General features: G+C 38.8%; 1 protein-coding gene across 2 annotated transcripts in view; it reads left to right on the top strand.

Annotated features, from left to right (window-relative positions):
* The window catches only part of CNTNAP5 (contactin associated protein family member 5), a 253,462-nt gene that overhangs the window by 172,449 nt on the left and 66,843 nt on the right, over positions 1–14,170 (top strand). For both annotated transcript variants that reach the window (XM_090143720.1, XM_090143721.1), the window contains exon 14: positions 9,867–10,067. In XM_090143720.1, the coding sequence (XP_089999846.1) occupies positions 9,867–10,067 (201 nt within the window). The remainder of the gene's footprint in view (positions 1–9,866; positions 10,068–14,170) is intronic.

Genomic DNA, 14,170 nt, shown 5'->3' on the forward strand with positions numbered 1-14,170 from the left:
AAAAGAAGAAAATGTATAAAGCCAATTTTCAGCATGGCAAAAATTTAACAGTATTGTGTCTCTGGATATCTGCTGATAGCAGAGTGGATAAATATATTCACTGTCTGGAGAAGTAGCTGAAAAAACAAAGTGACAAAAGTTGTAGGTGACATGCTATTATTTAAGTTGGTCAAGAATAGGGAAGAGTACGTGAGGCACTTCAGAAAGATTTTGTCCTGAAGGCTGTTTATTTCAAGTAAAAGCAAAATACTTTTTTGAAATAGGCAGTGATCAGGAATAGTAATAAGCCTAATTAAAGTCATAGAAAGACATCTGTACAAAGAGAGGCTAGAAGTAAATAATCCATGGTTATTTAGATTAGAAAGACTCAAAGTGAATGGGCCTCACTAACCACAGTGATGTTCATTTGCATTTTCTTACAATAGAAATAAAGAGATAATTCAATGACAATGAAGGACGACAAATTTAAGACTAGATTAAAAAAAAAAAAAAAGGACAACACCTTATTAACATATTGTTTTCTTCACCTTTTATACCCGTTACACCCAGAGCAAAATCACTTTCATAAAGTAATTCAATAGTTGTAATAAACAAGGATGTTCCACACCATCTATGTGCATATTGAAGGAAGAAAATCAGGCATGTATACCCAAACCATGAGTATGTGTAGGTAGATGATAGGAGAGACAACATGAGGGTTTTGGAGGAAGAGTTTTTCCCTGTAATCTGATTCTTTGATGATTTGCCCAATAGAATTAATTTTCACTTCCCGCTGAAATGGCTGATAACAATCAATATCAGAAAATGGCTAATGGACCACCTCAACCTCTCTTGCTATCATTGTGAGGCTTATTCTTTTTCTCTTGCTTAGAAATCTATTGATGTCCTCATCTCCTCTGCAGTAGCTTTTACCTTTGATCTCTCAAAGATTTGTTTACAATACACTGAGTCGTCCTGTTGTCTTATTTTTTTTTTTACTGATGTTGATTCACTGTATGCATACCCTGGGCTATCAAATCAATCATGCTTAGAAATCACTATGAAAAGATCAATGCTTAATTTTATCTTGGCCAGATATTTATGCAGTTCTCAAATGGCTTTCTCTTTTTCCTCCAGAGGTGCAAAGTGAGGAGAGATGAGTCCTTGTCTTAGCCCTTGCTGGTAGTCAAAGATCTGTTTTTGAAACTACTGTAATGAAAAAAAAAAACAAAACAAAAAAACAAAAAAACAACAAATCATTAATGAAAAAATCTTTTCTGGTTTTACATTCTCTTCTGAAAATGCAATTACTGCTTATTTTCCTGATGCAAGACAAGTAAAGCTTTATCTTCTCTGTCTCAGACTGTTATATGCAAAATGTGTTTATATCTCAGATCTAGTAAGGAATTGTAAAAATATGTGAAGGAGATTGCAAAAGTTATACTTGTAATACTTTACAAAATTGCTTCTAGCCTTTTATTCTCTTTTTGTTTAGCTGACAATAATAAAGACTTTATTTTTCTACAAAGTACATATTCTATGGCATTTAAACAGACAGGGCTGAATTCCAGAAGATACAAGTTATGTTCATAGTGAAGTGTCTAAACACTTCAGATGTCTCAGTAGTCCCTCCCACAATTGATATTCTGGCAGTCATCGACCTCTGATGCTCCCAACATAACTGTGGGACTGGTAGTGTTTCTTTCTCTGGCATTCATCTTTTATTTTGACACAGAAATCTAGTTCATCGGCTTATATAAGTTATCTATTTTTCCATATGATATTATTGTCTCTTCTTAATTTATATAACAGTTATGGTGGTACAGAAGTCACCCTGTCAGCTGAAAGTAGGACTAACATCAGTTAGGCTGAAGCAAGAATAGAGTGGAGCAGACTATCATGTTCTTAATTCTGGTTATGTTACCTGCAACTATGTGACTGTGGGACAAGAACTATAACAGTGAAGTCCCTTAGGTTGTTGAAATGAGCTAGATACAGCTTTTAATGAAAGATAAAAAAAAAACCTTTGTGAAGGTTTTGGGGTTTTTTTTGATTCGTTGCTTTTTTTGTTTGTTTGTATATGAATGTACCTTGCAGTTTACTATCTATATATAATTGTGATTGACTTTATCACTGGAGAAAACAATGAACAGGAATCCTTTAAAAATAATTTACTACAGCTTAGATAGAAGGCAATCCTTAAAAATTTAATGTTTATCCCCTCAAACACTGCAGGTTTTTTGACACAATGCATTTCTGACAACTTATACATTTATGTTCTGAGTTTTCATTAAGAATTCCAGAACATCATAAAATGAAAACCATTTAATGCTACGTCAAACGTGCTGTGCTGTCACTAGCTGCCTTGCTGTTTTCAGCAAGCTCTGTGCTGTGAAATTGCTGTGTTTCTGATGAACTTTACAGCACATATCCCACAGGCTTTCTTCACCCTCACATATGCAGGAGACCACCAAGGAAATTTTATTACAGATGAATGTAACAGATGTTTTACTCTAACCTTTAATCAAGGGTTACTGCAACTTGATTGATCTCCTCCCATGCTCACAGAAACTGTAAGTAAGTTATGGCTCTCTGAAAATCACTCCAGCTGTCTCACAAGGTTAGGATCCATTTGCCCCCAACACAGTTGCTGTGCTGTGTTGGAAACCTTCAGATGTGCTCTCTAGCCTCCTGGTGTTGCTCTGGAAGGGAAGTAAGTCAGCAGTGCGCTCTGCTTCTTGTCCGCTGGATTCATGAAGTGCTTGAATCTCATAAGGCATCTGAAATACTGGAAGAATCATATGTTCCAGGGGAAGTTCAGGTTGGATATTAGAAAAAATTTCTTCTCAGAAAGATAGTGAGGCACTGGCACAGAGACGCCCAGAGATGTGGTAGAGTCAAATTCCTTGGAGGTGCTTGAGAACCATGGAGATATGAGGCACTGAGGGATGTTGTTTCAGTGAGTATGATGGTGATGAGTTGGCAGTTGGACTAGATGCCCTTAGAGGTTTTTTCCATTCTATGATTCTGTGCTGAGGCTCTCAGAAGTCACGTGGCATAAAGCAACTTGAATCAGAGAGGACTGAATTGCTGCCACCATTTCAGTGAACATGAGTGCAGGAGATAAGCATTTGTTTTGCACTAGGAATTAATTCAGTGACTCCATCTGTTTCTCACTGCTTGTAGATACCACATACTACAAGAAATATGGAAGTGGGCTGGCAGAGTGATGGTTTAGCATCTCTGGGCTTCATTATAATGGGGAAATGAGGGTGCAGGAAGTCTCAGATGAGGTAGCTCACTCTCATCTATCGGAGCCAGTGGTATCGTGGTTGTTATGCTGGCAGACTTACCTTGAATTTTAAGCTCAGAGTGAGCAAACATCCTGCCGGGGAGTATGGAGTGCAGCCCTTCCTCTCCCTGCCAGGGCTGGGGTGGTGTGTCTCTAGAGCTGGGCATTTCACTGCAACGCTTGTGCCTTCCTGATGCTGGCAACTGAGAGCTGGGAGGGATTTATAGGATGGAGATCCTTCTAGATATGGACATCCCTGGGAAACACACACCTGGAGGTATAGTCTTGCCAGCACCATGGGAGAGTAGACTGCACTGAGAGCTGGGGGCTGGGAACCACCCCAGAATAGTTTCCATGGAAATGTAGTGCTTGTACATTGGCTGGAAGCGGCTGAATCATAAACTAGGAGGAGGCTGAAGAGCATGAAACAACCTGCAAAAAGCACATATCCCTGGGTCAGCCAATAGAAAAGAAAATGGGTGAGAAGAAAAAAAAAAAAAAAAAGTTGAGTGGGTTTCCTAGTAGTCTCAGAAAACACCTTGGAGTTAGTGAATTAAAGCTTTTTGCTTAAGGAAATTGTCTTTTAATGTTCTCCAGGGATATAGTAGAGTGCCTGGGTTAAACTGCCACTGCAGTTTTAAACAATGCAGTGTTAAAAGGGGAGAGTCTGTCTTTTGTGTAGTTACTCCTGTAATTATAGGTACAGCTTTCAGAACAGTATTTGGTATTCAGTGTAGAGCAGCATAAAACAAATGCATCGTATGAGCTCTCAAAGCAATTTCTCTCTCTCTCATGTAACATTTACCGGATGTTTGGCTTGTTGGCAATTTAATCAGTCTGAACAATCTTGTTTGGTGACAAACCTCCTAAATCACAAAGGAGTGATGCAGTTTGTATGGGTGAAATGTGTTCCACAGAGATATTTCAAGTTGAAGAATAAAAATGAGAATTAGACAATACAGAACTCATTGAAAGCCAGTTTTCCAGCTGTTCTAATTTCCCACAATTTAATTTGTGTGCCGTCAAAAGCAACTTGGAGACTTCCAGAAAGATGATAGAACTAAGGGTGAGACTAAGCAGAGGGTCTAAATTGTGCTGAATGCATTGCAGTCCCATGCTGTAAAAACATCTCCTAGGACCAAATACAGGCAGCATAATATCCTTGTAAATTGGACCATTAAATAAAACTGCAAAGTCATAAAGCTGTAGCATTATCCTGAAATTAATATGTTGTCACCTTTGAATTATGGAACAATTTAACAAGCATTTAGACAATCTGCTTTTCAAGGCTGTATATAACTATTCCAGGTTATACAGTAGAAGCTGTGACTATGCTCTCCTATTGGGTTTTGAATTACTTGCAGCTTGTGTGTGGTTCAGAATTTTACCAAGCTGAGAAAGTAATAAAATAAAAAGGTGGAATAATAGAAGGTAAAAATAAACAGTGACCTTTGCTTAGAGAACAACTTTCTTGTTCTCACTGCAAATTCACAAGTGCAGAGAGAGCTCATTAAGTTGAGTAAACAGGAAAAAAGCATACAATATGGACAGATAGAAAAAATATAATGATAGTCACTTTGTTGAAATACAGAAAGGAGAGCCTTCTGTGCCTGGATTAGCAGTTTCCAAACATTGAATTGGCTATAAGAAGCTAGTGACACTCAGTTTGGCTTGTGTCTATGTCACTTCCAAAAAATATAATGGAATCAACACCCCAAAATAGTAAAGTTTTTAAAAACAAACACAACAGAGTGAAATAGGAATGTTGTTTAGAGACCCATTTTCAAATAGCACCGGCAAAATCTTTACAGAGATGTGTCTCTGCAAAGGTATATGCAAATTGCAAAGTTAAGCTGCAGACAGCTGCTACACTTCTTTCTAACTGGAATGATGTGTGTGCATGTCCAGACTGCAGCTACACTACTTGCCTAGGCCCTGAAGCATGCCTGAAATGCAAGCTCACAGATCATTGTCAGTAAGTTTCAGAGTACACGCTGACTGAACTGTAGGAGGAGAATTCATCGCCCTCATTATGAGGCAGACAGCTCTATTCTGGGAGCAGTCTTAGCTAAACTTGCAGATGTGAATTTGAGAAAATAGAATGATCTTTTTCCACGAGCCACTGGGTTTCAGGTTGAGAAAATGGTATTAGAATAAAGAACAAGACTTGACCTTAATGGTGAGGGTCTTCAGGAGAAAGGTTGCCCTCTAACCTGCAGAAGCATATGGACATGGTTTTGCTGTTGTCTTGAAATGGTCTGAGAATTTGTTGTGCTCCAGTTCAGCTGTTTTTTCTTCAGTTAGAAGCCTTTTTCATTGACTTTGAGGAGGAAAAAAAAACAAAAGGTGTTGAGGTAGTAGAAAATATGTACAGCAAAGCTACACAGGCAACAGAAACAAACTTTTAAAAGTTGGTAGCTTTTGTCATCTCACATATATGCTTGATAGTGACTCTCTTTTAATTAGATCAGTGGGATAAATATTTATATTCTTTGAGGTTTGCTGTTCATTACCTTTACCTCAAAGATGGAGCACAGAAGGAATCTTGGAAGCAAAAAACAGACCTGACCTATAAAACTAATGAGCATAATAAATCAGGCATATGTAGATTAGAAAACATCTGAAATGTAACTGTGATTTTTTCCCTTTCTTCTACTCCTTTTTCTTCTTCTCTGTTCTGATTTACTTGCTAAATCACAATTACATTCAGTACAGACAGAAATTCAATTTGTTTTTCCTTTTCCCCTGCAAACTAGAAGATGGATAATCTGCAGTTAATTTCTCATTTCCACAAAATACTGTGGAGAAAAGCAGCCCTTGAATGCCAAAGTTCAGATCTCAGAGGCACAGATGAGTGCATCTGTGACGATAACAAGACCATTGAAAATTAATCAACAGCCAGGGAGAAGACAAAAGAGAGACTGGTCCATCTTGTCTGTTCAATATGTTCGTCGATAAGTCGTTGTCCCTGACAGTATGTTTTCTGATGCTTTGTCCAACCTCATTTCAAACATGTCAATTGATTGCATTTCCAATCCTCCTTGGGAAGACTGTTTCATGTTATGATAATTTTTTAGGGTGTTGGTTGGTTTTTTGGCTTTTCAAGTACCCACATGGCACCTTTCCTGGTGTACAAGTACAAAGCCTGGAAAACTAATCACTCTGCAACTCTAATAGTTATATTTCCTAAGCAGTAGTATAGTCAGTATTACGAACATTGATTTTATTATATGAGGACTGTTCTGAATGTAATGTCTCATATTTTATTATGTTGGCCCATGAAGTCAGAGGTGAAAGTTGGTGTTATGGCAGTGGAGGCTGAATCTTCATACCAGCATTCTATTACATGTTGTCTTGTGAGAGATGGCCACAGAGGGTCTGTCTGACAAAATGGCATATGATGTGGAAGGGTGTATGAGCAAAGGTTTGTCATTGAATTCCTCCATGTGGAAAAAATGAATTGACATTCATTGACGTTTGCTGAATGTTTATGGAGACCAAACAGTGGATGTGAGTACAGTGAAGCAGAGGATGGTATATTTCGCAGTGGTGACGGTAACGTGAAAGACAAGCTACATTCCTGACAACCATGCACAGCTGTCACACAATGAAATGAAAGCATCTCAATGAGCTCTTCCATACAAATCAGTGGATCATGACTAGGGAACTGTGTAATGCGTATTGACTGCAGTGTGTCGGAAACAATAGTGGCAATGTTAGAATATCACAAAGATCACAAAGCTTGTGCCAGGTGAGTCCCACAAATGCTCACACAGGAATAGAGAAGAACACAGTATGCAAGTTTGTCAGAACCTATAGAGGCAATACAAGGCTGAAGGTGACAATTTCCTGGATTATATCATTACTGGTGAAAATAACATAGTGTCACCTTTATGAGCTGTGGAGTTGGGCATGTGAATTTCTCACTGAAGAAAAAATTCAAGAGAGTCCTCAGAGGGTAAAGTGATGTGCACTGTCTTTTCGGGTGGGAAAAGGATGATCCTTCTGGATTTCCTGGGACCTGGAAAAATGGAAACTGCTATATCATGATGTGAGCTGAAGGCTCCAACTTCAGAAGTTGCATCAGAGAAGATAGCCTTTCACTTGCACAATAATGTCAGGCCCTATACCAATTTAAAGACCATGGAGCCCATTGTTAGTGTTGGCTGCACGTATCCACCGCACTCACCATATAGTTTAGATTTGGTGCCTTCTGACTTTCATCTGTTCATGCCAATGTAAGATGGACTGCACAGGCAATGTTTTTCTAGCAATGATACCATCATACATAATATCAGCTGTGAAACAATGGGTCACCTGTACTGGTGCAGATTTTTACAAGCGTAACATGCAGGCTCTTGTCCATTGCTGGTGAAAATGCATAGCTAATGGTGGTGGACTATGTTGAAAAATAAGGTTTTGTGACTGAGAATTTGGTCTGTCAGATGATATTATTTTGCTCTTTGAAACTATTGTAGTTTCCATGGATATAGATAGAGAGGACATTACTTTCACAGCAGCCTACATAGTTTCTCAAATGTGTTTTAATGATGCTCAATAGAAGAGCTTATGACTGCCCATCTGGAATTTCTAGTGAACAGCTCATTCCCTTCTCTTGTTTTACATCTCAGTTAACATCTGACTTATAGTATTGGCAACTTAACATTTGTTGTAATGTATGTTTTTCATTGAAAGCAGTTTTGACTTTCACTGGCTTCATTGAGAGGAATGCTGGTTCACCCTCAATTACTTGGGAAAAATCCACTCCATTCATGTCAATCCTTAAGAGAACAAAAGAAAAATAAACAAAAAACTTTGGCTGATGAGAATCACTTTTTTCAGATGTGTAAGATGTGTTATAACTTAAATGACTTACATTGTATTGGAACTAGTCTATTGTGCAGAGCTGTGTAGTTTTATATTGTGCTACTGCATTGCCTGTGGTTACAAGCACTGGGGCAAGATTTAGAAACGGTAGATTTGTAGTATTTCTTTGGTTTTAATCTAACCTTTATGTATTACACATTGTATCAGTGCTTTCTTGACTTCCATCTCAAAGGATCCACAATCAGCATCCTGAACTCTGTAAGAATCTCATAATAATAGATCTATGAACAAACTGCTTCCATCCACCCTCACAGAAATGATGAGTAGATTTCTAGTTTGCTGAGTATAAACTATTCTTACAATCTCCAAAGTTCAAGATCATGTTGTAAATTACTCAGAGAAAAATCTCTCCCAAAGTTGGGCCAGTTGCATTTGTATGATTCTCAGATGCTGCTCATTACTTGCCTGTCATCTGAATGACTCTATAATGGCAATTCAATAACTTACGAGAGTCTTTGAAAAGATTATCCATTTAGGGTTTATATATATGTGTCAGAGTTCTATGGAAGTCATCTGTGAGATGTCTGAAGCTTAAAAAATATAGATCAGCTGTAACACATAACAGTGGCCACAAAGCTGCTAGGCTCATTGTAAAGCTAGTGCTATACGAGAATCCAACCCACGTTATCTGGCAGTAAAATCATCTGAATGCTTCAAAGCACAGTTTTTAAGATCAAATTTGCTTCCTTTTATTTTTGCCTTGTGTCTTTCCTGAGTAAATACAGTCTTAGGTAAAGAGGGAACTTACTGTGTGTGTCTCTTTGTAAGAGCATGTGCAAGACTCAGCCCTGTGAATCCTCGTTAAAGAATTTGCCTTTTACTCTGGGTCAGCTCAGCAGACTAGCCATTCAGGCTGCCCTTGTTATCTTGTCTCTTGCTATCTCTCCTGAACCTGCTGGGAAATAGCCTCCATGCTAAGCTAATTGCTTCTAATTGCAATGTTCTTATCATACCAACCTCAATGCTGATAGTGAACTGTGCTGTTGCAGCGTGAATTGTGAGTAAACCTAGATTCTGCTTTGTATGACCTGAGATACACTGCCTTGTCAGTAAATGAAATGAAAGAAGTGAGGTTTTGGTCCCCAGTATCAGCAAGCATCAAAATTTGCACTTATTTACAGATGCTGAGTCATATACTGTTCTGCGTTGCTCAGCTTTCATGCAGAAAAATGTGACAGTTGAGTAAAAGGCATTCTCTGCCTTGTAACTGGGCAGTAGGAACACATTCACAGTTGCAGCTTTTTGTCAGTAATTCTGTTTATGGAGACTGTGTGAGCTCATCAGCTGCGGTTACTATTTGTTTTAACAGTGGGCTGTTCTCTTAGGTCAAGCTATGTTTGCAAAAGTTGAATGTTACCGTCCCGAGACATATTACTAAGCCTTCCCCCAGTACTGAGGCCAGTTGAAATGCATCTAATTTTCTCTGGATGCTGGCAACAGAAGATGCTGAAGATTTCCCATTTTTCCTGGGAAGCTTCTAACAATTTTTCTCTAGCACAGCAAGTTGTAGCATTTGCTCGAGCTGGTTCAGGGAGAAACAGCTCTTGGGCTCTACGTTGACCTGCAGGTTTTCATCACATAGGGACAATTTCAGAGTTGGCCTTGTCTGTAATGCAGTAAAGTGTTAGATTTGGGTTGGCTTTTGTGCCCTGCTTGTTGCAAATTTTTGGCTGTTAACTTCCCTTTCAAACCCTTTTTCATTTAACAGAAGACAAGATCTGGACTGCAGTGCAACACAACAACACAGGGCTAACCAGAGTTCAAGGAGCTGGTCCAGAGAAGCCCTACACCATGTCCTTTAACTACAACAGCAGCTCAGAGCAGCTTGAAGCTGTGATAAACAGTGCGGAGTACTGCGAGCAAGAGGCAGCCTACCACTGCAAAAAGTCACGTCTCCTCAACACCCCGAGTAAGTGTCATGAGCCCAAGTCTTTCCTTGTTAACTGCTATTGATTATACAGCAGGTGCAGGCTGCACTGCATCTAAGGAGAAAGAAAACTGCCTGGATAGTAGCAATACAGGCTAAAGTGAAAAGCCTTTGACTTTCTTGGGTCCCGCTGTGTGCTGGCTGTCCTCTGACATCAGATGGACAGAGCCCTGCAGGAGAGTTTCCCAGTGTGTAAGTCTTTGAGTAGAAAGGGTCGGAAAGCTTCTGCAATGGAAAACAGCACTTGGAAAGCACTTACATTGTGCTGGCTGGTGGTAAATTATTGTTGGATTTTTTTTGTTGTTGTTGTTTGGGGGGGCTTTTTTTTTGCTTTTTTTTTTTTTTTTCTTTCATTTACAGTTTTTTAACTGTATTAAAAGAGAAAGTGTAAGACTCCAAACTTATGTATTTCTAGTCAGGAATGTTGTACCAGTCCAACAGTCCTGAATGTGATGTTTAAAGTACTTGGTAGAATAGTTTCTGGGGCAAAAATAATTTTTACCTCTTGGTAGAAGGAACCAATTTTTTGCACTGATTTAATGTGGTAGCAACTAGAAAACAGAGAGGATCTGATCAGTTTGCGTCTTTTTGTGATGGCAAATCACCAGTGGCTACTCAGGGTGGCTGCCTGTTGTGTGGCCCTCTGATGAAGTCTGGAGTTTACATCTGGTAATCCAGAAAAGAGGAATGCCCTTAAAGGAAGGCTTCTGGATGCTTCCAGTGTTTGTTTGGTTGTCGGTTGTCCCGATGATTCTCCGATTATTAGGAACTCTTACATTTATTAGTAGGTTAGGAGAAATCCCATGGAAAGCCCTAAGGAGATCTTGTAATGGGAGTTCCTATTGTGTTAAAAATACACTGTCTAATGAGATGTAAAAAAAAAACTTGACTGATTTCAGCAAAGTTATTATAAATCTGACTATTTATGGATCCAGTAATCTGATGCCTTACAAACAGTTTATTTTCAAAAGCAGTAAGTTATGTCTTTTGTTACCATCAGAATTTACCAGCTGAGAACCGTTTGTAGCGCTGATAATTTTTTGAAGAGTGAAATTTTAGCATCAGCACCCAGAGTAGAGCAGAAAGGGGAAACAAAGCACAAACATAGCTGCTCATGAAAACAAGGAAGAATGTTTTACCAATACTTTCAGTGTCATTGGCTGCTGTTATTCCATACTGCCCTTGACGTGTTACAAAGACATAGTCACCACAGAGATTATTTCTGGATCATTTCTTTTTTTAAGTGTTACAGCAGGTCTGCATATATTTAATTCTTCTTCTTTCTGTCAGGTATTTTCTTCATGTGCGTGCAGAAAGAAACAATATATGTTGTAGTATATCTTGTATATGGAACCTCTGTAAAGCAGCTTACAGACTTGCTAAGACAATTGCTGATAGGCACTTGTCCAGGAATAAAGGTGTGACACCAGTACCTTGAGGGAGAGGATATTAGGGCGATGTCCTGCAGACCAGCTTGCTCTCTTGCAGCTGCTGCAGTGCCACTGGGCTCCTGACAGTTGACCATGCAAGACTCATAACTCTTTAATACATGATAAATCAGAAAAAATTACAATCTTGAGCTCTGCATGTGGCAGACTATCATTTTTCCCCTTTCTCTTTCTTCTTCTTTTTGTACGCTTTTTAATTACGCTTTCAATTTTTCATCGTGAACTTTCTCTGTAGCCTGAGGCTGTAAGTTTGACTAGACTTGGAACATGCTCAAAAATAAATTGTCTGAGCTCCTGAAATGATGAGGTTTGGGGAACATGCTTGTTCTTAGCTTAGTGTTACATGTTTTTAAGTAGTAGAAAGAAATATATTTCCCCAAAGCCTTCTGTATTTTTGTTAATTGATATTCATTTTGAGGTGAACTATTGCTGTATTAGAGAAGAACCTAGTGCCTAGTGGTACATATCTTGAAAAGTCCTAAGATTTAAAGAATTTCCACTACTAAGCTTATAGGTGTATGTGTATTCAGGGCATTTTGCTGGGCACACTGTGGAAGATTCCCACCTGTTTATGCCCAGTAGTAATTGATCACTAAAATTGATTAGTACAAAAATCAGAACTCCTGGGGTTTGCTTCTTAGTTTGGCCCAGGTTTCTGGATGCCTGAAGCATTTTGTGCTGCAAGAGTAATGCTTAATTATGGTTAACAAACAACATTCATATATTCCTTCAAAAGTCAGTATATAACTGCATGTGGTGATAAGAATGTTGCATTCATGGGCCAGTAGGGAACATTATGTCACCTAATCTATCTTGATGAATATCACCATTCGTTAATAGTTCTGGACCAAGTCCAGCAGTGTGTATTTGATGGAAAGACATCTTCCAGAGGTATATCTGATCTTGACAGATGTACAGAAGTTCCCCCATCTTCAAGGGATCTAATTCATTTCTGTGCTTCATCTACTGTGGAATTTTGTTCTTACTTCTTTTTCTTTTTTTTGTCCTAGGAGATAGAATATATGATTAAGATTTCTCAGCTGGTAGCAACAAAACCCCAAATCCTTGCCTTCAGGATCTAAACACTATCATGCTTCATAGAGAAACAATACAGAGATTTCTCTTTTCTTTTTCTTCCTTGATTTCACTCTGCAACGAAGATTCATGCTGTTACATAGTAACTTTGACTTTTCATAGCTTTGACATGGGAGGAAAAAAAGAAAAAATAATGTGCCTACGCAAAGGGACAAGTACTCTGGGCAGCCTTAGAGAGAAACCAAGGGAGGTTTCTGGCTTGCGTAAGATTGTTCCAGTTTATAGCAGGGAATTTGTCTTTTTATTCTTTTTACTACCTCTTGCCTTGAAGGCATAGGCACCTCCTCAGCAGGTGTAATTCAGCATAGTCTCCCCATTGAGTTACTTGGATTTACATCTGCAATGTGTCAGACACGCAATCTGGCAGTTGGCAAAGGAGTTTACTCATCTCCACCTCCTGCTGTCTGAAAAAGCCTTATCAGTTCTCACTGTCATACTACAGCTTAGCTGCAAACATGTCTTTGAAAACTAAAATTAAATTCCTCTGAACTGTGTTTTTGTGCATCTCTGCTATCAGCTAGATTTTCAGGAGGATTTTGAATGTCAGAATAGATGTCTGTTCATCAAAGCTGGCTTTCACAATGCTAGCAAATGAAACTTTCAATTTATGACCAGTAATTGTAATTCTCTTGTGACTTCTCCATGCCTGTTGGAAAGACACCCACATAACAAGAGCAAGTATGACAGTTGGTATTAATTAGAAAAGTTATCCACAGGAGACTGGAGATTTTACCAGTGCCTCATCCTTTGAAGCACATACTGTCTGCTAAGGACCAGGATGAGCTAGTAGGAGAAGGAGGGTGTGGGCAGGAAGCTTGGGTACTTCTGTATGTGCTGTCTGTATGCTTGGAATTTGAAGAGAGATTTAGGTCATAGGGTTCTGATTTCCTTTCCTTAAGGAGCATCTCAGGTAATAACTTAAGACAGGAGTACATGAATAAGAATAGGTGTGTGTGAGCACTTTTAATTACACTGTTGGCAGACAAGATTTTTGAAGGTATGAAAACAGTTCATTAGCCAACTAATATTAATCCTCAGCTATGACTGAATTTGCTCAGGTTTCTAGAAGCAGTGCATTCTTAGGAGCACACTCAAAGGCTTAACATTTGCAAAGAAACTTCACATCCACCATATCAAGGATTTAACACAGTGATGGATGTATCAGTGGCAGGATACTTGGTTTAGAATACGTATATGTGGCTGACAGTCTGTCAAATTCATAGCATATTTGTGTAGGCAGAAACTGAGAAAAGATCAGTCCTAGAGCAAAATCAAAGAAATAGGAATGTCCTTTTTTTTTTTTTTCTTTTGCCTTCTTCCTTTTTTTTTTTTTTAGTTTTCTCTTTCCAGTATAATTCCACACTACATTGCTTCAAGTTTGAATTTCAAATGTACATCCTAAAATACACACTTCTTTCCTGAACCTTTTCCCTGCCTCAGCACTGAGGTGTATGATAAGCGGTTTCCAGCTCTGTGACCCTATCACAAATCACAGAATGGCCAGGGTCAGGAGGGACCTCAAGGATCATGAATCTCCAACCA

This window comes from Phasianus colchicus, chromosome 7 (genome assembly GCF_987193195.1).
Source record: "Phasianus colchicus chromosome 7, bPhaCol1.hap1.1, whole genome shotgun sequence".
Taxonomy (NCBI): domain Eukaryota; kingdom Metazoa; phylum Chordata; class Aves; order Galliformes; family Phasianidae; genus Phasianus; species Phasianus colchicus.